At 36.3% G+C, this 22,275-nt stretch overlaps 4 protein-coding genes across 4 annotated transcripts; 3 read left to right on the top strand and 1 right to left on the bottom strand.

Annotated features, from left to right (window-relative positions):
* Positions 1 to 2,638: 2,638 nt before the first annotated feature.
* Positions 2,639 to 4,035, bottom strand: LOC143463271 (lactadherin-like). The gene is made up of 4 exons (XM_076961712.1): positions 3,771 to 4,035; positions 3,454 to 3,591; positions 3,119 to 3,282; positions 2,639 to 2,981 (listed from the first exon to the last, which is right to left on the bottom strand). The coding sequence occupies exons 1-4, from the start codon at positions 3,943 to 3,945 to the stop codon at positions 2,829 to 2,831; spliced, it is 630 nt and encodes a 209-aa protein (XP_076817827.1). The 5' UTR covers positions 3,946 to 4,035; the 3' UTR covers positions 2,639 to 2,828.
* A 2,871-nt stretch (positions 4,036 to 6,906) lies between these two features.
* Positions 6,907 to 11,562, top strand: LOC143463218 (uncharacterized). Its single transcript, XM_076961642.1, has 10 exons — positions 6,907 to 7,091; positions 7,862 to 7,924; positions 8,127 to 8,189; positions 8,264 to 8,332; positions 8,566 to 8,619; positions 8,782 to 8,874; positions 8,967 to 10,084; positions 10,268 to 10,499; positions 10,666 to 11,145; positions 11,332 to 11,562. Exons 1-10 carry the CDS (start codon positions 7,049 to 7,051, stop codon positions 11,556 to 11,558), a joined length of 2,442 nt encoding a protein of 813 aa, XP_076817757.1. The 5' UTR covers positions 6,907 to 7,048; the 3' UTR covers positions 11,559 to 11,562.
* Positions 11,563 to 13,010: 1,448 nt separating this feature from the next.
* On the top strand, positions 13,011 to 18,171 carry LOC143463220 (adhesion G-protein coupled receptor D1-like). Its single transcript, XM_076961644.1, has 12 exons — positions 13,011 to 13,410; positions 13,669 to 13,887; positions 14,008 to 14,076; positions 14,225 to 14,254; positions 14,345 to 14,404; positions 14,492 to 14,548; positions 15,050 to 15,094; positions 15,206 to 15,758; positions 15,920 to 16,103; positions 16,198 to 16,429; positions 16,560 to 17,030; positions 17,311 to 18,171. The coding sequence occupies exons 1-12, from the start codon at positions 13,305 to 13,307 to the stop codon at positions 17,520 to 17,522; spliced, it is 2,238 nt and encodes a 745-aa protein (XP_076817759.1). The 5' UTR covers positions 13,011 to 13,304; the 3' UTR covers positions 17,523 to 18,171.
* Positions 18,172 to 18,759: 588 nt separating this feature from the next.
* Positions 18,760 to 21,861, top strand: LOC143463250 (uncharacterized). Its single transcript, XM_076961687.1, has 7 exons — positions 18,760 to 18,958; positions 19,787 to 19,875; positions 19,969 to 20,081; positions 20,279 to 20,444; positions 20,565 to 20,767; positions 21,054 to 21,235; positions 21,528 to 21,861. The coding sequence occupies exons 1-7, from the start codon at positions 18,871 to 18,873 to the stop codon at positions 21,680 to 21,682; spliced, it is 996 nt and encodes a 331-aa protein (XP_076817802.1). The 5' UTR covers positions 18,760 to 18,870; the 3' UTR covers positions 21,683 to 21,861.
* Positions 21,862 to 22,275: the final 414 nt, after the last annotated feature.

Genomic DNA, 22,275 nt, shown 5'->3' on the forward strand with positions numbered 1-22,275 from the left:
CTGCGTAAACCGCGCATCATAATCATAATGGAGAAATTCAATTTGAATTAAAAGTTAATGTATTCCTTATCCCCCTGTCGACTTCTATCTATACTTATTTTTCCATATCATGTTTTGTGGTAGATGATTTTTTATTTTATTTTATTTGCATGGACACAGGCTAACTAAGCCAAATACTTATCAACGGTCACTTTCACCCCATTGTCTACTTACAAAGCATTCTCTTAATCTTTTCTTACGCTAAGCACTTTTAGCTACGTTTTATATTAACCCACCTTTATTGCTTCATAAATGACTTACATAAGTACAAGCGTTAACAAAAACGCCGTACGATTATTTTGCCTGTTTGTCATAATATACCAGGTTGCAAACTGCCAGCCTGTATAAGTCAGAATCTGTTGATTTGTGACTATATCCCGTAATAACCTCGATTCACAAATGGGTACCGCATAAACTTGCATCAACAAATGCAAGGAGATAACGAGTTGGGGCGAATCGCGATATTAAGCTTATTACTCAGACTGATCGAACTTTTATTTTCTTCTCCTGCATTATGCAAACCCTCTTAACCCTTACCCACCCTTATACTTACATTATCTTGCTATAACAATTCGGTAAACCAAACGCGTTGTCCGATATCCTTTGTGTCAAAATATTGACATGCATTTAGTTATAATGGCAATCATTTCATTCAAACTGTTTGTGTTAGGTTTTGTGTGCAATTACATTACCATACTTTTATGTTACTTTGGTTGTGGTAAAAGCTATATAAAAAAAAAAAAAAGAAAAAAATAATATCAAAATATTTAAAAACCCTTCTATATAACATAGTATTAGCGAAGAATATTTACTGCTATTTTTTCTATTGCATGTATCAATTCGTGTAACCTGTGATGACTGCACAAATCTGACTGGAGAAAACAAACAAATGCTCTATTCTCAAGGATTGCAAGATGCCAAAACCAACATTCCTACCTCGAAGCTTTTCTGAGTGGGGGGAATTATATTGTGGGGATCATGTAGAAACATTGCAATAATTATATATATTGGCATTGCAAAAGTTTTGATTTTTCTCCAGGCAGATAATAATGTGCAAAGCTTGTAGCGTGCTGACATAGATTGAAGTGTTTCAAGTACCTTGTTTTCGTGGTGTAATATGCGACACGTGGTTTATGGTAGCAGGTATTGTTCTAGTATCTTTAATCACAAGCGTAGTTCCAAACCAATATGTGATATAGTAAGTGTGTCAAGTGGTTTTTTCTGTACTGGTGTAAAATCGATTTGAATTCTTTGTGATGAAAAGCTTAGAATAACATGGACACATGTACACGTGTGATAGCAGTTAATTTGGCACTCGCTCATTGGTCAATATTTTAGTATATAAAACAAGTGTTGGATTAAATCGCTCTCTTGGAAATTCTCTCTTCTCTGAGTTATTTCCCTTGTTCTGTAAAATTGAAGTTATTACTGAATTATTAAGAAAGTGGGATCATGGTGTAAATATTACTAATTCGATACAACTGATTCGGACAATATAACAACTAAATTTTATGAAGTTGGTGTTGATTTAAGAAGCAAATGAGACAGTAAAACGCAACGGAGTCAAAGACAATCATAGGAGTCAGACAATAAAACTGAAAGACTGGGTTTGGCTTAGGCCATCCCAAAACCATCACACCACTCATCCCATAGAATATTAAGTTTACGACCGAAGAGAAGTTCTGATCGTGGCGTGTTAGCTTATGAATATTAATGTTGGTGACAACTGTGTATTTCGGCAAAATAAATCTTTTAGATCGCTCTGCTGGTTTGTGCTCTCTCGTTCCAGACGTTAGTAGGTAAATGTAAGCGAAATAAGCCTTAACCCTAACTGGCAAAAATAAGGTGCTGTTCCTAAATGGAACTAAAAATGCGCTAATTACGCCTATATGTACATTTAGTTGTTTGTATTAAACGAAACCGCTCGGCAACCAGGAATAATGGGATTTATGTTGAATAAATTGTCTATGCTCGTCCCAACAATTTGCTAACTGAATCCGGATCCATATTAAGCATGAAACACGACCGCGTCACATTTGTTCATTCGAGTTGTGATAATATTATGAATTAATGTAATATAAGATTGTATAAGACATAGAATTCTCATCTATCGAATCAGCGAAGCATAACACTGTGTGACGTAATCGATTGCTTCCCTGGTTATTGTGCGTGCAGTACGAGTTATCACTTATCAGTCTCTTCTTGCTATTACGTTCAACGCCGCAACATGTCTTTATGCTGTTGCTGTCACAATGTTTTATTTTGAGGTATTCGTTCAAAGAAGCTTCAACATAATCAGAATATACAGTTGTCGAGGTGAACAATTAATTCTAAGATTAAGAAAAGCAGACAACGACCTTGAGGCTCATTTACATCGAGGACATTAAACAATTCAACACGGAAACATTGTAATTGAAGTGGTCGCCCTTACAGGATAAGGAACGATAAACAACCATTCCATTACAGAGTTTAAGACAGTTTCTAATCAGCCAATTTTTGACGGCGGCAGAGATGGAGTGGATTTGCATAATCATTGACAACTACCACATCATCAACTAATAAAAAGTAACTCTTAACATGAGACCAACCAACAAAGGTATTCTTGACATGCAATGCAATGCATATTGATATATTTCATACATATTTGATCGTCACAAAATCTTAGTTGTGATAACGAAAAAGAACTTTAGCCTTGAATAACAGTACATTACCATTCATAAAATATAATATGTTTTTATTTCCACAAATAAGTGAGGACATAAGATGGTCCTGATCCTAATTCTATTGTTTTACACTCTCAACGAATCACAGGTCATGTACTCCAGACGAACGCAGGGACGACTGGACCAGAAAATTGGCCAAAATCTGATGTATTCGGCTGTTATCGGCTCAGGAAAGTGATTGGCTCTTGGTAAGGAACGATCGTCATTTCCGTTAAAGACCTATTATTCATAAACTAGGAATAAGTACAGCTGAAATCACTACTTTATTTCGTTGCATTGTCCCAATCAATCCACAATCAAAGTCAAGTTTTAAATCCGTTTTAAAGACATTCTTAAATGATTAGACCAGAACTTACAAGGTCATCGTTGAACTGCTGAACAAACTCCATGTTGTCCGTGGAATCACCGTAAGAGATCTTGAACCGAGTCACCCAGTAATTGGTGTTGAAGCATCCTTGGGTTATGATTCCGGTTATACGAATAGGAACATGCAAGTGCACTTCTAGCCATGAATCTGCGACTAAACCGAAAATATATTTAATTTTTACAATAACTTCACATTCGGTATCAAAAATATTTTTACGGTAGTAATAGATTAGAATATAAGATAAGCAGCGTTATGCTACCGATATTAAAAATAAAGTTTATAATATAATTACGCAGCTTTTACCGTATATCAAAATGTACTTACCAGCGTTCGGGGCCCATCCAGTTACAGGAATGTTAAGTCTGGCGAATTGGGGTTCGTAACTGGTGGAGAGAGAAGAAGAAGCAGAGATAGATGAAGCCTGTACTCGCCCGTCTGCCAATCCCGTTGTACAGAATCTTCCTGAACAAACAAAAGAACAAAAAAAGTTAACAGAATCTGTCTTTTAATTTTCGTAAAGTAAATAGGTTATCGAACGTTGGGCCATTTTAACGAAGTCAAAGGAACTGTGGTTAGCAAAGTATTATTTGAGGCCTTTTGGTAATTTTAAAAATCTAAAAATACTTCATTTTTGTACTCACCCTGGTCTTCGCATTGACATGGAAGATTTGCAATTATTGGCGGAACCGATGGCAATTGCGATTCTTCGCAGTTGTTTAAAAGTTGGGAAAATATCTCACAGGTCATTATGGGTTCATTTTCTGCCGATCCAGTCTGAATAAACATAAGGCAAAACAAAGCAGTACTGGCTAGCATTTTTAGGATTCGATCTGTTGTTCTTTCACCTTATAGTTTCGAAAACCACTGAAATTGGAACAAAAGTTATATCTTAATTAAAAAGCAAACAATCTATATAACCCCATATCCACGAGAAAAAGAAAATTGCTATTTGTTAGTAAGTTTTTGTTATTTTTTCTGCAGGAAAACCTGAACCATAGCTTAAAGGTAATCAGTTGATGAACCACACTCGTTCAACTACGCCTATACATGAAAATATTTCTCATATAGTCTCTATACCTTAAGATCCACTATGTTGATTGCATCGATAATTCAATGCATTACATTTAAATTTATTTCCGCCAATTTTTCTGAGAACCAGATCCTGACTGAAGAAGAACAATGGTTGTCATTTACATACAAAATGTGCCGTTACGAAATGCATTGTTGAATATTCTACAGAACGTCTATTGTTGTAGCGGTTTTCATTGTTCTGAATCTGCATTGCATATAACTGTATAAGTGTATATGCATGCGAGTGGTTGGCCTATATAGTATGGTATAAGAAACTTTTTTCTCGGACTACGAAAAGTCTTTACTCGACTTAAGCTTGGCGATTATTTCTTTGTCACCAAGCTTGTCTTTTGTGTGGAATTCACAAGCAATGTACAAGGCAAGTCAAAAATTTCTCGTACATTGATGTAGAGCGTACTCTCGCTTCTCTTTTTGGCGCAATGTTTTTTGCGCGTGCCGACTGCTGTGTCATGTGATCACGATCAGCTGACCTACTTGCTCGATCGATCTTTACAGCTGTTGGTTGCAATTGATAAAAATGGCCGCTCCACTAGCACAATGCACCAATGAAGAACAACGCGCAGTGATCCGATTTTTATAGTCAGAATGCACATCTGAAAATCAATTGGGCTGAAAATCACAGGAGGTACAATACGGAATACGGAAGCAGTGCGCTACCGAAAGAAACTGTGCGCATGAGTGGATTGACAAATTTAAAAGCGGCCGGACAAGCGTGAAACATGCAGAAGGAGCGTCCATCCACGTCCATCAATCTCTACCACTGACGAGGAGACTGAGCAAGCTCAAGAAATGATACTGGCAGACCGGCGCATTGCTATCGATGAGATAGCACGCTCTTTGCAGATTAGTCACGGCTCTGCACATTAAATCATTCATGAAAACCTTGGCTTCCGTAAAGTGCCTGCGAAGTGGATGCCAAAACAACTTACGGTAGAGGGCAAGCGTGGACGTCTGTAGATCTGCCGCCAACGCGTGGCCGAGAAAAACTATTGAAACCATTGACAAACTGGGTTTGGAAGTGCTACAACATCCTGCACACAGCCCTAAACTTGCGCCTTCCGACTCTATTAGCTCCGCTCAAATTTTCTTCAAATGAAGCAGTACAGGACGCGGTGCATAAATAGTTGTATGACCACCCAAAAAAAAGTCTTCTCAGATGGAATTCGCAAGCTTGTGGACCGTTGGAATAAGTGCATCGAAAAGGATGGGAACTATGTAGAAAAATAAAGTATTTCTTTTACCTTTGTGTTTGTGAAAATAAATGAAAATGATAAAAGTGCGGAAATTTTTTGACTCGCCCTCGTATATGATAAAGTCCTGATAATTAATAAGTCTGTACCAAACGGGCAAACATTTACAATATATTACAGAAGAAAATTTTGATCTGCGTAATAATGTAATGAAGGTGTCAGTACATTTAAGACATGTTAAAACAAATAATGTTACAATTGAAGAGAAATAACATCATTTCCTTAAAGCGTATGTTGATTTAAAGGTTATTTTGAAGCTATAACAAAACCACTTCTATCCGTTAGATGTCAGCAGATGTCAGTTAATTTGCCAACTGTTGTGCTTGTGAGACTGAAATACGGACCAGCAGATTTTGCCGAGTCGTGATGACCATTGCAAACCACGTTCGCTAATCAGATTTTCTTGTAATACTTTTCTAAAATGGTTTTAGTACCAAACGATTTACTTCAGCGTTTTAAGTCAATTTCTTCATATTGATTCCACGAAGTGAAGTCCATAGACTGGTCATCATCAGCATAAAGAATTTAGCGGAAAAATTTCCTTGCATTGATTGGCAGAATATTTCTGTCTATTATTTACGAATTATTCTGCTTTGCTTTATATAGATGATAAAAAAGACTTTGAAGATTCACCAAACTTTAGTAACGTCTTCCCTTTTACGATACCACTTACCACTTTAGCTTCAGCCAGCGCTGTAGGATTTTGAAGTAAGAAAATATGCGGCATATAGTGAAGACTGTTATTGTGGGCTTAGGATAGCATTAATTTTTCATGGTATTTAACCGCGCGTATGTAAGTTTATACCACAAACGTACCGTTTATGCGTTCATGAAAAAAAGGGAAACTCTAGAATATAAGTTGCCGAGAAAATTCTTCTTTTCAGCACAGTGGGAACTTGGTAACAGTCTTGTCATAAAATTATTTCATGCCCCCACTCAATTGTTTCTTCGATCACTTAATTCTTGCATTTTACCTCACTAAGAGCTTCTTTAATGGGACAGGCGACATTAAAGTTCCATTAAGAGCACAAGCTTGTCCGCAATTTACTCTGAGGAGAAAGCGTGCTTATGTCTGTCAAGAAAAAGGCTAAACAGAACATCAGGAATGATAAACACAGTTCTGGAGTAGAATAAGGATGAAGAGACCGACAAAAGTTAACTTTCTTAAAATGTTAGTACAAAGCACTTAACCACGTTTTGGCTGGTTTTAAGATTATTGTGGTTAGTTTTGTTCTTTTGTACTGTAGAAGGGTTATAAAATTGAATGACGACTACAAGAGAATCATGAGAAGTTTCTTGTAGGACTAAGAAACTAGAAAGTTTTCCACAATCAGTTGCTTACATTACGTACACAGGCTGTAAAACTCAACTGAAAAGTCACACGACACAAAAAACAGCATTAAACTTTTGCAAAAACGTTTTATGTTTTAGGACAATTAGGACAAGCTTGGACGACGATAAGTTGCTGTAAATGAGCAGGTAAAACTGTTGGTGGTTTGGAATATGCCGTAGCGGTCACTTCTACCTCAGGTTTGTAATTAACAAAGGTATTTGGATTGCTGCAAAAAACTGTTGTCATGAAGGTGTTTCTCTTTTTGCTGTGGAATGCTTTTACCCAAGGTAGGAATTAAAGGAAGCCAAAAAAATATAAGCACAAAATTGTTGTTGTGTCGATCACTGTGTTAGAAATTTAATATGCCCTTATATTACCATAAAATAGATTCCAAAAACGTTTGCTTCAAACTATTGGACAAGAAATGAAAACGATGTTTTTAAATTTGTGAAAATTTACGTTTCAGTAATTTTGTTAACATGCCCAAAATGCAACACGATATTTTACAGTATACAGAATATTGTGTGTGCAAAAGCCTACTACGCCACGTAAAATCGTATACATGCATATTGGAAAGCGTGTTTGGAAATTGTTTTGGAAATTCAAATTTAATTTTAGCGTTTTGGCTTGCCTATACAATACAGATTGTCTACCATAGAAATAGTGAAAACACGTTGAATGTCAAAGTAAATTTGACAAGGAACTTGTGGTCAGACTTGTCAACAAAATTGACAGCAATGACCCCAATACAATTGCAAATTGCTATAAAAATCCAACTTCCTTTCGTTTTGAATACGGGTGACAAGTAAAAAATGTTTCCCATCTATACATTGAGTAACCTTATATACATAACCTCACAGTATATACACTCTACAGCATCAATATAAAAGGTTTTAACTGTTATAGTATTGCTTTTGTAGGCGAGAATTATAGTTTTCATATCTTAGCCAAGCAATTTCAAACATGTATTGGTTGTTAATTGATCTTACGTTTACAGAAAATCGTTTGCTTGTTTATATTAAATATTGGGTATTTCTTTAAGTCTCTGTAATTATAGGTTGTATGGACCTAATTTGCAGACAACCCAGCCTTTCAAGTACCAACCGAAGCTACCAATGTTGTAAGTGTTTCGGTTATTTGACACAGTAGGCCTAGCTTCTGTAAAAAGTCAACTTCGTGAATATTAATAGAGAACACAGTTTTCTTACTTCGGTCTGGTGAAAAGTTTTATCAAGCGGTCATTAAACGATACAAATTTGAAGAATTGAGAATTAAAACAGGTAAAATAAACATTCATTGATTTTTCATATGTCCAAAATTAGGTTTTGGATTAAAGGAAGACTTCCTTTCCAATCTTTCAGGAACGTGCAACATCAGTTTAGCAAGTTCGTATAAAATATAAAACCACCACGTTTGTTTTTAAAGTAAAAACATAAAATCAAATGTTTATTTTCTTCAGTTAGAAGTGACATTAACGCAGCTTTGGTTGATCAGGAAACGGCATTCAGCTTTCTCCTAAACGCAAGTGGTACGTTGTTATCATCCCGACCACTTTTTATATCTTTGTCATTTTGTCCTTTACAAAATGAAGCTAACCGTGCATTCATTTGTAACATTATCTTACTGGAAATTACACTTACTTTTGCACGAAAGACGTAAGATGAAGCCTGCTGAAAATAAATTGTAAAAATAAACCGATATACTTTGCAAATACGTCTAGCTAAGCTTTTCTTTTGACACCTTATGTTGTTTTTTCGGTAGATTGCCAATCGCAACTCCATCTGGGAAACTGTTATCAACAAAGCGAAAATATAGGTGAGACGTCAAATTAATGTTTATTTGCAAATGATTCAATAAATAATTTGCATTTTTAAGTTTAATCGTCCAACATTTTCTACTTTTAAAAATAGCAATTCTGTTTATTCATGACAAAGAAAAAAAGACTATAACTTACAAAAAAACTTTGAACGCTTGCAGGAGTTTTGGATTATATGCAAAGTTATTGCTTTTATATCAACAAGACAGTCGAAGGTTTTGAAAATGTTACCTTTGAAATTGACTGTAGAAAAGGTACGGAGAAAAACTATTTTGTTTTAAGGGATGCTTATGCTGGTTCACGGTATGTTCATTTGTCTCAATTTCTTTTATATGACAATTTTAAGATTGCGCCAACAACAGACTGAAGGATAATTCGCTCCAAATTATGCAAACACGATGCGTTGACTACGAGACCTCAGACCACATCAACTCTGACGTTAAAGATAATGACTTTGATTTTGACGAGAAAAGTACCCACAACTCAAGGATTGTGTCAACGTCTGTTACAAAAACAACCACAACAGCAGAACCAGAACCGCCACCACTTAACCAAAATAAGAGGACGACAATTGCCTCGACTATTGCTATAGCAACCAAAATCAATACTGATTCCTTGTTTTTCCCAATTACCTCCGAACGCACTTCAAGCAACACCACCAGTCCAAACACCGGTTTGATGACTTCAGATGATGACGTAACGACAGAGCAAGAGATCTCAAAATCGACTGACGTCAGCAACACATCAATTGAGCCCGTTGAAACCGGTTTGAATTTATTTGAAACCGACGAAGCGACAGAAATTTTACGGTTTAACATAACTGACATCGCATCTGCCGAAGAGTTCGAGAATCGTTTGTACGAACTTAGTAAGAACGTCACCAGTAATTTTCACCGAGTATTCGGCTTATTCGAGGTATGGGTTGTGATTTTCGATGACCGTAACCTCACCACATCACCATTCTCCAACGCTAGAATCAATGATGTAAAGGTGGAGGAAAGTTATGAGAAAGTGACGTTGGTGGCGGTACAGATCCCTGCTCTAACGTCACAATCAACAAATTTCCAATATTTTGAAACTAAAAAGGAAGCAAGTGACATTTCTGTGGACATCTTTCCGCTAAAAGATGTTCCTCTCTTGTCAATGAGCGCATTTGACAGGAGTAAACACGTGATAATACCTGGGCAGGTGTCGTACAGCCTAAGCGTCGAGAATGACAGCACCGTTGCTATGGTAACATCAGCAGCAAAGGAAGGTATATTCAGTGCTCCCCAGCGGGTTATTCGTAAACTGGATTTCTCTTGTCAGTTCTATCATCCTCTTCTTCAAACGTATTCCGGGGATGGATGTAGGATCTCAAAGGATTTGTCGAAGAATTCCGAGATAAGATGCGATTGCAATCACACGACTATTTTTGCCGTACTGCTATCAGTAGAGAGTTTTGTTATTCCAACACACGTCAAGGTTTTTCATGTTTGCAATTTCTATAAGTTTAGATAAGATAGATGAAATTTCTAAGCGTGGTTAAAGATTAACGAGCAATTTATTAGTCTAAAATTTGTTTACATGATTATACATTATCATAGCTAAAATAGGACCGCGGTCTTTTCTGCATTAAAAATATTTTTACTTTTACTTTTTGTCCAGGTGGTGTCACTAATCACTGAATCAGTCTCAATTTTTTGCCTTATTGTCACACTGATTGTGCTGGTGCAAGTGAGAAAGAAAATCAAAAACGACCGAATTGTTGTGCAAATAAACCTATCGCTGGCCTTATTGCTGCTACACCTCGTCAATATTTTCCATGATCTGGCGTTAAACAGCAGCAGAATGTGCGAGATGGTGGCCGTCTTGATTCATTATTTCCTTCTTAGTTCAGGTACAAGCTTAGTGGAAAATAATAACATTTAGCCTAAAGCTTAAATGACACAAAAGAAAATTGACAGAATTTGTTGTACACTGAGTTTTTTTCTAAATGTCGGTAAAGAATGGATTAAAACAAAGTAAAATAAAGGAAAACAAATATTAAAACTTACGTTTTATAGCGATGTGGATGCTGATTGAAGGCGTGACACTCGTTATCAAAACCAGTGACAATTCCCTCGCTTTTAACAACAAAAATCCATCAACAGTGTCGAAGATAAAACTCTTCTTTGGATGGGGAATACCCGGAATAATTGTTACTACGACAACAATCGTAGGATTTCTTAAAAGTAGCGGTTACATAGACAAAGTGGAAAACTTTGGTTACAAACGCTGTTGGCTTAACCCACACAATGGCATCCTACTTGGTTCCGTTATAATCCCCATAGCTGTTATATATCTCCTCAATTTCTGCATGTCCGTAAAAGTGGCTGTTTTCGTGTACAAAATGAGCGCTGCATCCAAGAATTTTAAACCAACCGACAGCCAGCAAGCATCGAAAAAACCAAAACAAAACATCGCTCACATCAAAACAGCTCTGAAGGGATTGATAATGCTTTTCCCGGTTTTGGGGATTCCCTGGATTTTCAGTTTCCTTTCCGGTATGTATGGTTATACTAAGCAATTAAAAATTGACAGCCATGAAGCCGTCTTTCTGAAATTGGATTAGACAAAATGAGAAAATTTCAAATTTCAAGAAAAAATACGCTGCTAGCAATTATAAGTGACTACCTTTCTTTCACCAAAATTACAACAATTTTTATGCACAAACTTTTGTTTTTATTCAGGTTTAGAATCTTTTGAAGCGCGGATGGTTTTCATCTACCTAAATGTCATCTTGAACGGATTGCAAGGTCTCTTCGTTGCTTTGGTCTACTGCGTTTTCGGAAGAGAAGTCCGGAGTCTTTGGATCCGAAGAATCGAAAAGTCTTTTTCTTCCTTCAGCTCATCGGAGAGGAAAAGATACCAGAAATCCAACTCCGTTTCAGGAACCCAAAGCAGCATCCAAAACTAAAAACTTCACGCTTTAAACGGGAAGTGTTCATCACGACGGCAACAGCATGCAGTGCATGACACTGTATGCTAACGCGTTTCCGCTTTACAGAAAGTTGTGCATTGTACATAAAAATATGTAAAAGTTTAAAAAGTTTTCTCAGACCTCAGCCTATACGTGAGCCATTAAAATACGTTTTGCTGAACTTCGAAATGGTAATTAGATATCGAAAATAACAGCTAAATGAGTAGAAAGCATTTCACTATAGTCAGGCGTTGCGATAAATATACTGTATAAGGTGAGTTTAGACTTTAGAGTGTACTATATTACAATCCTTTTCAATGTACCAGAGAACGTGGTCGTAGTAGGCTATTCTTGACCGAAATGTCTGATTGACTAAGAACAGGTTTTCTAGAAATTTGGCTTTGTTTTCGTTGTAAGTAGCCTATGACTCCCAGCGTGCAACATTTTGCTCCAAATGTTAAAGTTGCTGCGTTATATCAGTTTTAATTATTTCGTGTCAGTCGTCAAACTTTCAGTTGAGGAAACGTTGTGAGTCAAATACAGACCGACATCTCGTCATTTAATAATTATAAATGATTGCGGACAACTTGCGTAAATAAATGGAGGCAAAGATACGCAACAGTGCCTTATAAAGCTCTCACAATGCAAATTGACGTACATTTCCTCTCCACTTATATGGTTCGCTGCTTCCTTTACTGGACACAGCGCATTCGTATAATTTGCAATGACATTTCATGCATAGGATTACGATAAGGCTACACCAATAGCGCTTGTTTTTTTCTAAGACTTGCTCAGACTTACTTAAGGCATAATTTTGTTGTCAATTTGGTCGTTATTTTTAAACATTTAGATATCAAATTAGTTGAAATTTTCCGAGCATAATAAGCACTTTAAAGGAAATTTTGATGAAACGCTTCTCAAATTTACAGAACGAGAAACAAAAGGTCTATCTCGTTTACGCTATAAACTACCGATGACGTCATTATGTCTCAGCTATGTTTGGATCAACTTAATGCGTGTTTGTATTTTCATCGTATACGCTGTAGAATATTACAAAAACGAAATTTTAGTCTAAAGCGTATTCTTTGATGCGTTTTCTCGCTTGTTGCGCATTTTTCAAGTGTGATTACGTTATCTGTAATCTCAATAAACAAAATTTACGCCCCGCATCACATTTTTTCAGTTGCTATCTTTGCAGGTCGCTTGCAACAAAACACTGGAGAAAAATCATGTTTTAATAGACGGAAATATGCCAGGTGCTAACCTTTTGAGCGTGGCGCATTTCTTACACCACTTCCGTTGACGTCATACCCTGCATGCAGACAACAGAATCGCGAGAATAAGTGTTATCATGTTTTTTATACCGGGTTAAAAGTTTTCGTGGAAATTATTCTGGGAAACGTACGTGCCTACGAATACTACCAAGATATCAAACAGTTGATAACGCAGAATTTGTTAGGTTTGTGAAAAGACATTAAGCTCAGTATAAGGTCTTATACTATCTACGTCTATCAGCTTAGTAGTTGATGACGTTTCCCACTTTTTAAAAATAGGATGTGTTTCGCCAGATCGATTGATAAGGTGCTTAAAGGGACAATGTTTTAGTTAACCACTATGGAAGTTCATCGGTATTTTACTAAAACAGGAAAAACAGAACTTAAAAAACAATCGTAGAAATGAAACCTTGTACAGTATTTACAATAAATCAGCAGAAATATCGGCGCGATTGATCGAGAAGGAGCCATGTGTAGTATAGTGAGTTGCGCGGGGTGTCTGTTTCTGAAAGTCTACTTACTAATCAACACCATGAAGCATTTTGGATTATTGATTGTTTTTGTTTTGCTACTAGGTGAGTTAGAATGTTAAACGTTTTACAAAATGTCTTTTACGTTTTCCTTGTTTTTATGTATTTAAATAAATGCGTATCAATTAAATTTGTTATTTCTATAAACAGTTAAGCACCTTACAACAAAAGAGATTGGTTACGTTTTAGGCGTGACTAAAATGCGTGGGCGGACCGTTGCACACATTTCCTTACCTCAGCGTAGGAAAAGTCGATTTCCGTTAGTAAAAACAGCAATTTATTTTTCAATGGTTTTCTCCGCAGAAAATAGAAGAACAGTTGGCCTGGGAAACGAGCCAACACCGTCAGACGCACAAGGTCTCACGGAAGTAATAACATCAAGAACCCCGCTAAACACAAACACGCAAACTTTCTTTTACTCCTTTCATCCGGCCATTACATCAACCAGTTCTACCAGCATGCCTTCATGTGGGATGTTATCGTGTGACGTATTAGACACAAACAATCGCATATTACACTGTTGTAAGTTTCATGTTTGATCGTTTTTTTTTTCTACTGTAACATTTCAAATCTATCCAGCCAAAATATTCAGTTGAACGTAAGAATCTGCGAACATAATTCTGTTCAATCTTATCGTTTCAGGTTTTAATGGAACTACCAGCAGACAACAAGCGCAAACATGTCAGACAACGTTGCAAATATTTAGATCAGGTACTTGCTGGATGCTGCACTCAGCTGTAAACATTAACATAAGATTTACTATCGATTAGTTATTGCAAGAAAGAATACTTAATAGCATTGTATTTTATTACATGAAACATTAATACTTGAGTATACTAAAATAAAATATTTCTGACAGATGAGAGTTCTCCAAACGCCTTCCTTAGAAGTGAGTATAAAAATGAAAAACTTTTAGTTTACAACTTTTACAGTAAAAATAAACAAAGGTTTTGAGTTAAAATTTAATTTATTTCTGCAGGGTGTGAGAATTTTTCTTCATGCACAAATTCATCAATATATTTTCAAACTAATCTAGAAGGTATATTTTTTAACATGAACAATTTTCGATATACCGATATAAAATATCTCGTTTGCAAATGAAAATCCTTTAAAAATGCAACTTTAGATCAAATATTGGGCAGTGGAAACGTCCAGATAACCGTTAACAATGACTATTTGAAGGGTAAGTATGACAGGATCAGGCAAAATAACATGCAGTAGCACAGTACACGTTCATGATAATTAATGTGTGCAAAATTGAAAAGCTTTGTGTTATATTCAGGGTTGCCATACCGTCCTTATTTCTAAGATTTATCCTTAATTTAAAGGTCCGTGTCTTAGAAAATATGTTTGTCCTTTTTTTCTAAGAAATGTTCTCATTATTATACCATTTTGAACCAAAGAGATACCAAAATTAAGAACATGCAGATAGTGTCTTGTTATTTTTTGTTTTTTTTTAGGAACATTGGTTGCTTTCTCCTGTTGTGCAATGTTTAAGGTGGTATTCGTCTTTCGTTTCCTAGTCGTTCTCATTTTTGAGTTGAGACCTAGTTATATGGCAACCCTAGTTATATTGCTTAGATATCCATCCTTCATCTCTCTGATTTAAAAAAAAATGCAATATACGTGTTAACTTGAATTTAATTTGAAGAAAGGTTCGAAATTTTTGTTATTGTTCGCTTAGAATGTAAACAAAGCTTTGAAGAAGATTTGACAAGAAGAAGTATAGGTGAATCATTTTGTTTTTTAAATCTTCGCTTAGCCTGAACTACTAACCAACAAACAATAAGAGCAAATAATTACATTTTTCCTTTGTTAAACTCATTAACTTTGTTTCTAGAACATTTAAACCAACTTCTAGAAAGGAGAAACATCTTAGAGTCAGAAAGAAGAAGATTATTCTTGCGAGCGTCAGGCTTCTTGGAGCAGACAGAGGTCCTCCTGATCTCATCCGGGAACACCAGCAATGAACGATTCGTAAACAGCAGCAGGATCAATTTTGCTGTAAAAAGAATCAACCTACAGTCGCAGAGAAATCCACGACAAACTCCGCTGTTACAACTTCGGGGAGCAAAGTTACAAGGAATTGGACTCAATCCGTCAAACAATCTTTCCCAAATATCACTGGTTGCCGCCAGAATTGAACTCCCAAGGGAAATACAGGAAGACGCAATAAAAGAAGGCGTCTACGGTGATAATGTAGAAGTTAAGGAGTACCCCTTGGATAATGTACCGGTGCTGTCAGTCAGCGCATTTGATCAAGCCAGTTATGAAAGGGTTCAAATTAATGTTTCTTACGTCATAAATATTGAAAACGACACCACCGTTCAACAATACGTCACACCGAAAGTGAAAACTTCATCTAATGAAAGGATTGTTTTGCGCAGTCTAAGGTACGTTTAACAACAAAAGAAGATTTCATCTGCAGCAGTTAAAGCTCTTTCGCTACTAATTCCTAATATACTGTGTATCGCATCTTCAACAGAGCGCATGGTCCGTGACTAAGCAAATTTTTAGTTAATGTATGCTATAAAAATCTTTCGTTATTTCTAAGGTACGTTTGTAAGTATTTCGACGTCGAAACAGAGCGCTACTTAAACAATGGGTGTCGGCCACTATTTCCAAACAATACCAACGCGTTTGAAACGTCACGGGAAGTGACGTGCGAATGTAACCACACGACGATATTTGCCGTTTTGTTGGCGGTAGAAAGTTTCACCATACCGCGTGAAGTTACGGTGAGATTGTTAATGCTTATGCTGTTTGGCTAAACGCGAATCTAGTTTTACTTAACATTTAAGCAAAGTGCTCACTTTAACATTTGTTTTTCAGATACTTTCATACATCACACAGTCTTTCTCAACACTGTGCCTTCTGGTCACTCTTGTTATTCTAATAAAACTAAGAAAAAGCATCAGAAGTGACCGCACGATTGTTCAAATTAACCTGACCTTGGCCCTCATGTTTCTACATTTCTTCAGCTTGTTTCACGACCTTGCTATGTCTAATGACAGGATGTGTGAAATGATCACAATCTTGAAGCATTTCTTCATCCTGGCAACAGGTAAGCAACTCCGCGCACAACTTCAGGATGTTCTGGAAAACTTGGTGTCTTATTAAAGAGCATGTCTATCAGGTCGTTTTTTCCCGCAAGTATATACATAAGTTTTCACATTATTTATTTTTTCTTTTAGCATTTTGGATGTTTGTTGAGGCCTTCACACTTACGATCAAAATAACCGACCGCGCGTTGGCGCTAAACAGTAAAAACTCGACAAAATACTCCTTGGCGCGCTATCTCATCGGCTGGGTTCTTCCAGCTACAATTGTAGCGGTGGCAGCAATCGCTGGTTTTGCGACTGACAGCTACATGGACGAAGTCGATAATTTTGGCTTCAAAAGATGTTGGCTTAATCCAAAGAACGGTGTTTTACTCGGATCCGTTGTGATACCGGTCGCGCTCATATACTTCGTAAATCTATGCTTGTTAGTCAAAGTGTCCGTCTTCGTATACCAAATGAGCAAAGCGTCAGAGAAATTTAGACCTGCCCAGGAACAAGTGAAAAATATCGAGGATAAACTGCTTCACATCAAAGCAACTTTTAAGGCCATTATGTTACTTTTTCCAGTCATTGGTGTGCCTTGGATATTTAGTTTTCTAACTGGTAAATAACCTAACTAAATAACAAGAACTTTAATAGCCTAACTTTAATAACCTAACTTTAATAGCCAAACTAATAGATAAAAAGTAGGCTATTAAAACGAAATGTGTAACTGGGAAAGAATAAGTCGTATCTTACTTCGGTTAGAGCGAAACGTAAGTGAAAATATTGCACAGGCCTGAATTTCTTTTTTTCACTTTTATAATATCAGCAGCCTACAGGCCTTATAATAAGTTAACATTAATAGGTTTTTATGAAAACTTGACTCTTGAACTTTTCACAGGTCTTGAATCGTATGAAACTTCAGTCGTGTTTATGTATTTCAACGTCATCTTCAATGGACTTCAAGGCTTGATGGTCCTGCTCGTTTATTGTGTGTTTGGAAGCGAAATTCGAAAGATTTGGTTGCGACGCATGAGCCACTCAATTCAAGATATCGTTACTTTTGACAAGAGGAAAAGAACCAGAACAAACACTATGACAAATTTAAGTTGAATCCAAGTTTAAAATCGATAAAGTTTGTTTCGAAAATTGAACAAAAGCACCTGAAACAATCTGGGGCGGTGACAGATGTATTTCCGAATTAAGCAAACTTGAGGCTACATGACATTTTAAATTTAACAATTTGTGCCGTGGTAGAGTTTGAGATAAAGCGATTCATCATGGACGTCCATCACAACTGTTCCAGACAAGGCAAAAGTGGGAATTGAATGATAAATAAAACACTTGAAGGACGCCAACCTCCATAAAAATTGCCCGATTCATAACCGCAAAGAGGAGGACAAATCCTCTGTGTGACTTCTTAGCAGACTATCACGGAGAGATAATGTGTTACTGCTGGTGACGCTTTACCTACGTATATCAATACGCGCGGCTGTGGGACAAAGTCGAATCGCCAAATAGCAATCCGCAATCATTTCTGATTTATGCGTTAAATTAAAGTTGATACATACTTTGCCCTGCGGCGAAGGGGTAATCGGGTAGGCCCATATCTTTGTAAAATTTAAATGAGATTATTTGAAGCATGTATTTATTTATTTAAAAATGTCTAAACAAGGATTTGTTTACTTTGTTTTGTAGCAGCATTTCTGTTTTACCTGCATTAATTGGTGTCAATAAATAATTTGTTGCTATGTGTCAAGAACCTACGGTAGCCTATGACATAGAAAAAAGTCAAACTGCAAAACCCGTAAGCTTTATTTTTCTGCAGTCATAACATAAAAATCAAGGCCATTGTAAGTAAATGCTGCAGTTGCGTGATAAGCTGCTATGGCAAGCTGGTATGGCTAAATCTGTCAAATAGTGGAACAAAATGTTGCCATATTCCTACCATGGCGATACAACAGTAAATAAGCCGGGGAATTCCCTACAACGCAAAAAGTGTTTTGATTGCAAGAGCATTGAACTATTTTTTACAGAAAAGCGGTTAAACTTTTTGTTTCCAAATGGCCCTGATAAGAAAGTTTGCCAAGTAGGCGGGTATTAAAATTTATTACGCGTATTATGGTTATTGGTTTATCTTGTTTAGCGGGGGATTTCTCACCCAAAAACAACAAACTTTTCAATCTGGTACAGGGACATGTTGAAGAAAATTTAATTATATCTAACTTTTTAAAACAGAAAAAGATTTACCCTAACCTTAATAACAGCGAGGAACTAGTTTAAACTTCTCTCGGTTATCGCTACGCTTTTCCTCCAATTTAAGTTCATGTATTTGGTTTTAGTTTTAGCCAAATTTTCTTTCAATACTGCCTGAACGCTGTATTTTAAAGAAAACAAGCAAAGTTAAATAACTAAATAACCTTTTGCAAAGGTAAAATTGTATAAACTAAATACTGCAGTTATGGCTTCAAGTAGCTCAATGGACGATGTTATTTTATTTTGTCATTCTACCACATATCAGCTGGGGGAGCAAGTTGCGGAAATAGCAAGTAGGCCTAATTATTGTATTGATATAGAGTGGAAATAGTACGGTACTAAGTATCTATAGTCATCTGTCATTTTTTCTGAGCCATAAATTTTATTATGTTCACAAAACGTTCTGCTATCACCCACATTTTGCTTGCTAATGGTTGTTGGTTACTGTAAATCTGAGATTTACACGTTAAAACTCAAGGTTATTATAAGCTACCCTAGTCCATGCATTTCTATGATCTACTTAAAATCTATTTAACAACCATACATCAATCAGGCTTTGAAGGGCTTTTACTATCATACATCATATCATATCATATCATTAGAAGCATCATTATCATATATATCATAGGACTTCCGAGACATGTGTCTAATTATTACATCACTTGCAAGTCATAAAAGTATCACCTTTGACATTGATTTGTGATTTCCTATCCTTTGCAGCCATGATCCAAATTTCAGACATAGTAACCTTGGCAGCCAGCCTTGTAACTTAACACGACACTTATTCAACGGTTGCATTCAACCTTTTCTAAAATAATTTATCATTGGTTATAAATAAAAAAAAAATGGTAGGCAAATGACTAATGACAGATTATAATCGCTTATGAATAACATATTTTACTACAAACTGGAAAACTTGTAGAATTGGTTGTTGCCTTGACAGGAATTAAACTCAAATAGACTTAAAATTTGTAGGCGCAGCCATAGACTAATTTTTGATGAAAGAAAAAAATGCATCTTTTTGAGGTTTAGCAAACATTGCCAAAATATTTCGTGAATATAGTTTCAATTTTTTGTTCATTGCACCTTTGTAATATTTTAATTTGCTTCATATTTTGCAGGAAACAGATCAAGTGGTAAGAAGATTGATTTCCGCAAAGATGTACAATGGAAAAAATTCCCTGATGGTTATCCAAATCTCTTCATTCAAGTACAGTCATGATGAGAATTTTTGTAGTAATTTCTATCGTGTGTATTAACGCAGTTTGTCGGATCACACTGCACACACTTTTTTGTTTTATAGAATATTGAAAACTGTGTCGGAAAGAACGTTGTGTTTCTTGGAAGCTTCCACTCCCCGGAAGTTGTATTTGAACAAATCTCTTTGCTTTATGTTTTGCCTCGATCTTCTATCAGGTGACTGCATAGCTTTTGTTATCATAAGCACAGGTGCTAACAAATGTTTTATATATGTGTCGTATTGTTGTCGTTTTCTTTTATGTTAAAGGGTTTGTGTTATGTGAATAATATCTGAGTGATATTTCAAACGGAACGTTTACATTTAAACGGCACTTTTGTGAAACTTTTACATGAACCTGCTGATGTTTTATAAGATCCCTCACATTTATCCTGCCATATTTTCCCACTGGCACCATGGAGAGAGTTGACACTGAAGGCCAGGTGGCCACAGCATACACCATGGCAAGAATGCTCTCAGCAATTCCGTTGTCTGCCTTGGGACCTGCAAAGATTGTGATATATGATATTCATGCCTTACAGGTTAATGCGTGTAGTAAGACTCAGTTATAATTTTCACATGAGTTAACAGCCTGTTAAGTATTGCCACTTTACACATGCTTCGTACATCAAAACAATTGATTTCGGGATTTGTTGACTCAGGAGAGATTTTTCTTTGGTGATAACACCTTACCACATTTGTCCTCTGCAATTCCATATTTTGTGAAAGAAATTGAGAAACTTGTCTTGGAGGGGGAGCCCATCAGTATTGCTTTTCCAGATGACGGAGCGCATAAACGCTTCCAGAAATACTTCACAAACTTCCCCATTGTTCGATGCATAAAAAGACGAAATGGTTCATTGAGGTTTGTTGAGATCCAAGAGGGAACCATATCGAGTCACAATGTGGCCACTGATTTTTATGCGGGCATTAGTTAGACTCTCTGTTAGATTTCTATCAACATCCGTTTTGTAAACTTTAAACTATGATAGACTTATGTTGCTATTGTTCACCTTTAGATCCAATTATAAGCAGCATTGACAAGCTTTTTGGATTTATCTGAGACAGAGTCTTGTCTTAAACAACTAACATCCTGCAATGCACAAATGAGCTTCTGGCTAAAGAACTGATCATGTTTTACGTGCATTCAGGGAAGTTTCAATCGTGGATGGAAGCCCCCAGGAAAGGCACGTTATTGTAGTTGATGACCTCATAATGACAGGTGGCACAATGAGAAAATGCATCGAGACACTCTCAGCCAATGGAGCTGCCAAAGTCAGCGCTTACGTTACACATCCAGTGTTTCCGCAAGATTCCTGGAAAAAATTCACGCGTGAGTGAACCTAGCATAACGTAAAACACATCTTAAACAATTTTTATCAGACTTTCGTGCTGTGTGACAGCTAAACTATAGTACAGTAGTCAGTGCTAAATCATATTATACTGCTATAAATTTACACATTCAGTGCTAAAACACATTATACTGCTATAAATGAACATAAATCAGTACTCGCGTGTTTGTTGCCTTTTACAGATGTAAACTTGCATTCTGCAAACACAAAGTTGCACATCAATTTTGAGAATTTATCACCAGTTTGACTTATGATGTATATTTCATTTTGCAGATAATGGTTGTTTAGAAAACTTGGTGAAATTAGATACATTTTGGATAACTGACTCTATACCACATGCCAACGAAATATCAAACCATCAACCATTTAAGCTGCTTTCGCTTGCATGGAGTGTCCACGATGTTCTACAGAATATTGTACATCACTAAACTATGCACATACCCTTATGCTGTTGTTAAACACTGTTCTACTCTAAACTTAATTTGTGTTCACTCTTCAAGTATGCAGTTTCTTCTTTAAATTTTTATGCATGTAGCCAAGTAGTCCTTTTAGGATAGTGTAATTGTGGACTGCTAGGTTTGTTTAATCTTGCAATAAACAATCTATGATTCCTAAGTTTTTATTGCGTTCATTCCGGCTAATTTTTGTAGAAATGCAAGTGCCACAACCAAGTGATTAATAGTACCATTCTGTTCTATAACTGCTTGTGGACAGTAGGAAGTTATTTTCAGTGTAGGGCAATGTGAGACCAAGCAGTAATCAAGCAAGTAACTTGACTATAGGGTGTCGGCTTTCTAAAATGTTGACTGAAGTTTAATGAAAGTTGAAAAACAACATAAGCTTTTTTGAAACAGTGGCCAAATATTTCTAAGTAAACAGAACTAAAACTGCCTATGGGTAAATACATGTAAATGTTTAGTTCAATTAGCTGTCAGCAGCATGGAAGGTTATTTTGTGGCATTTTAGTTTCACTTCCTTGAACAAACTGCAATGTTTTGTTATAAACTAAACGCATTACCCT

Source organism: Clavelina lepadiformis, chromosome 6, assembly GCF_947623445.1.
Source record: "Clavelina lepadiformis chromosome 6, kaClaLepa1.1, whole genome shotgun sequence".
In the NCBI taxonomy this organism is placed as follows: domain Eukaryota; kingdom Metazoa; phylum Chordata; class Ascidiacea; order Aplousobranchia; family Clavelinidae; genus Clavelina; species Clavelina lepadiformis.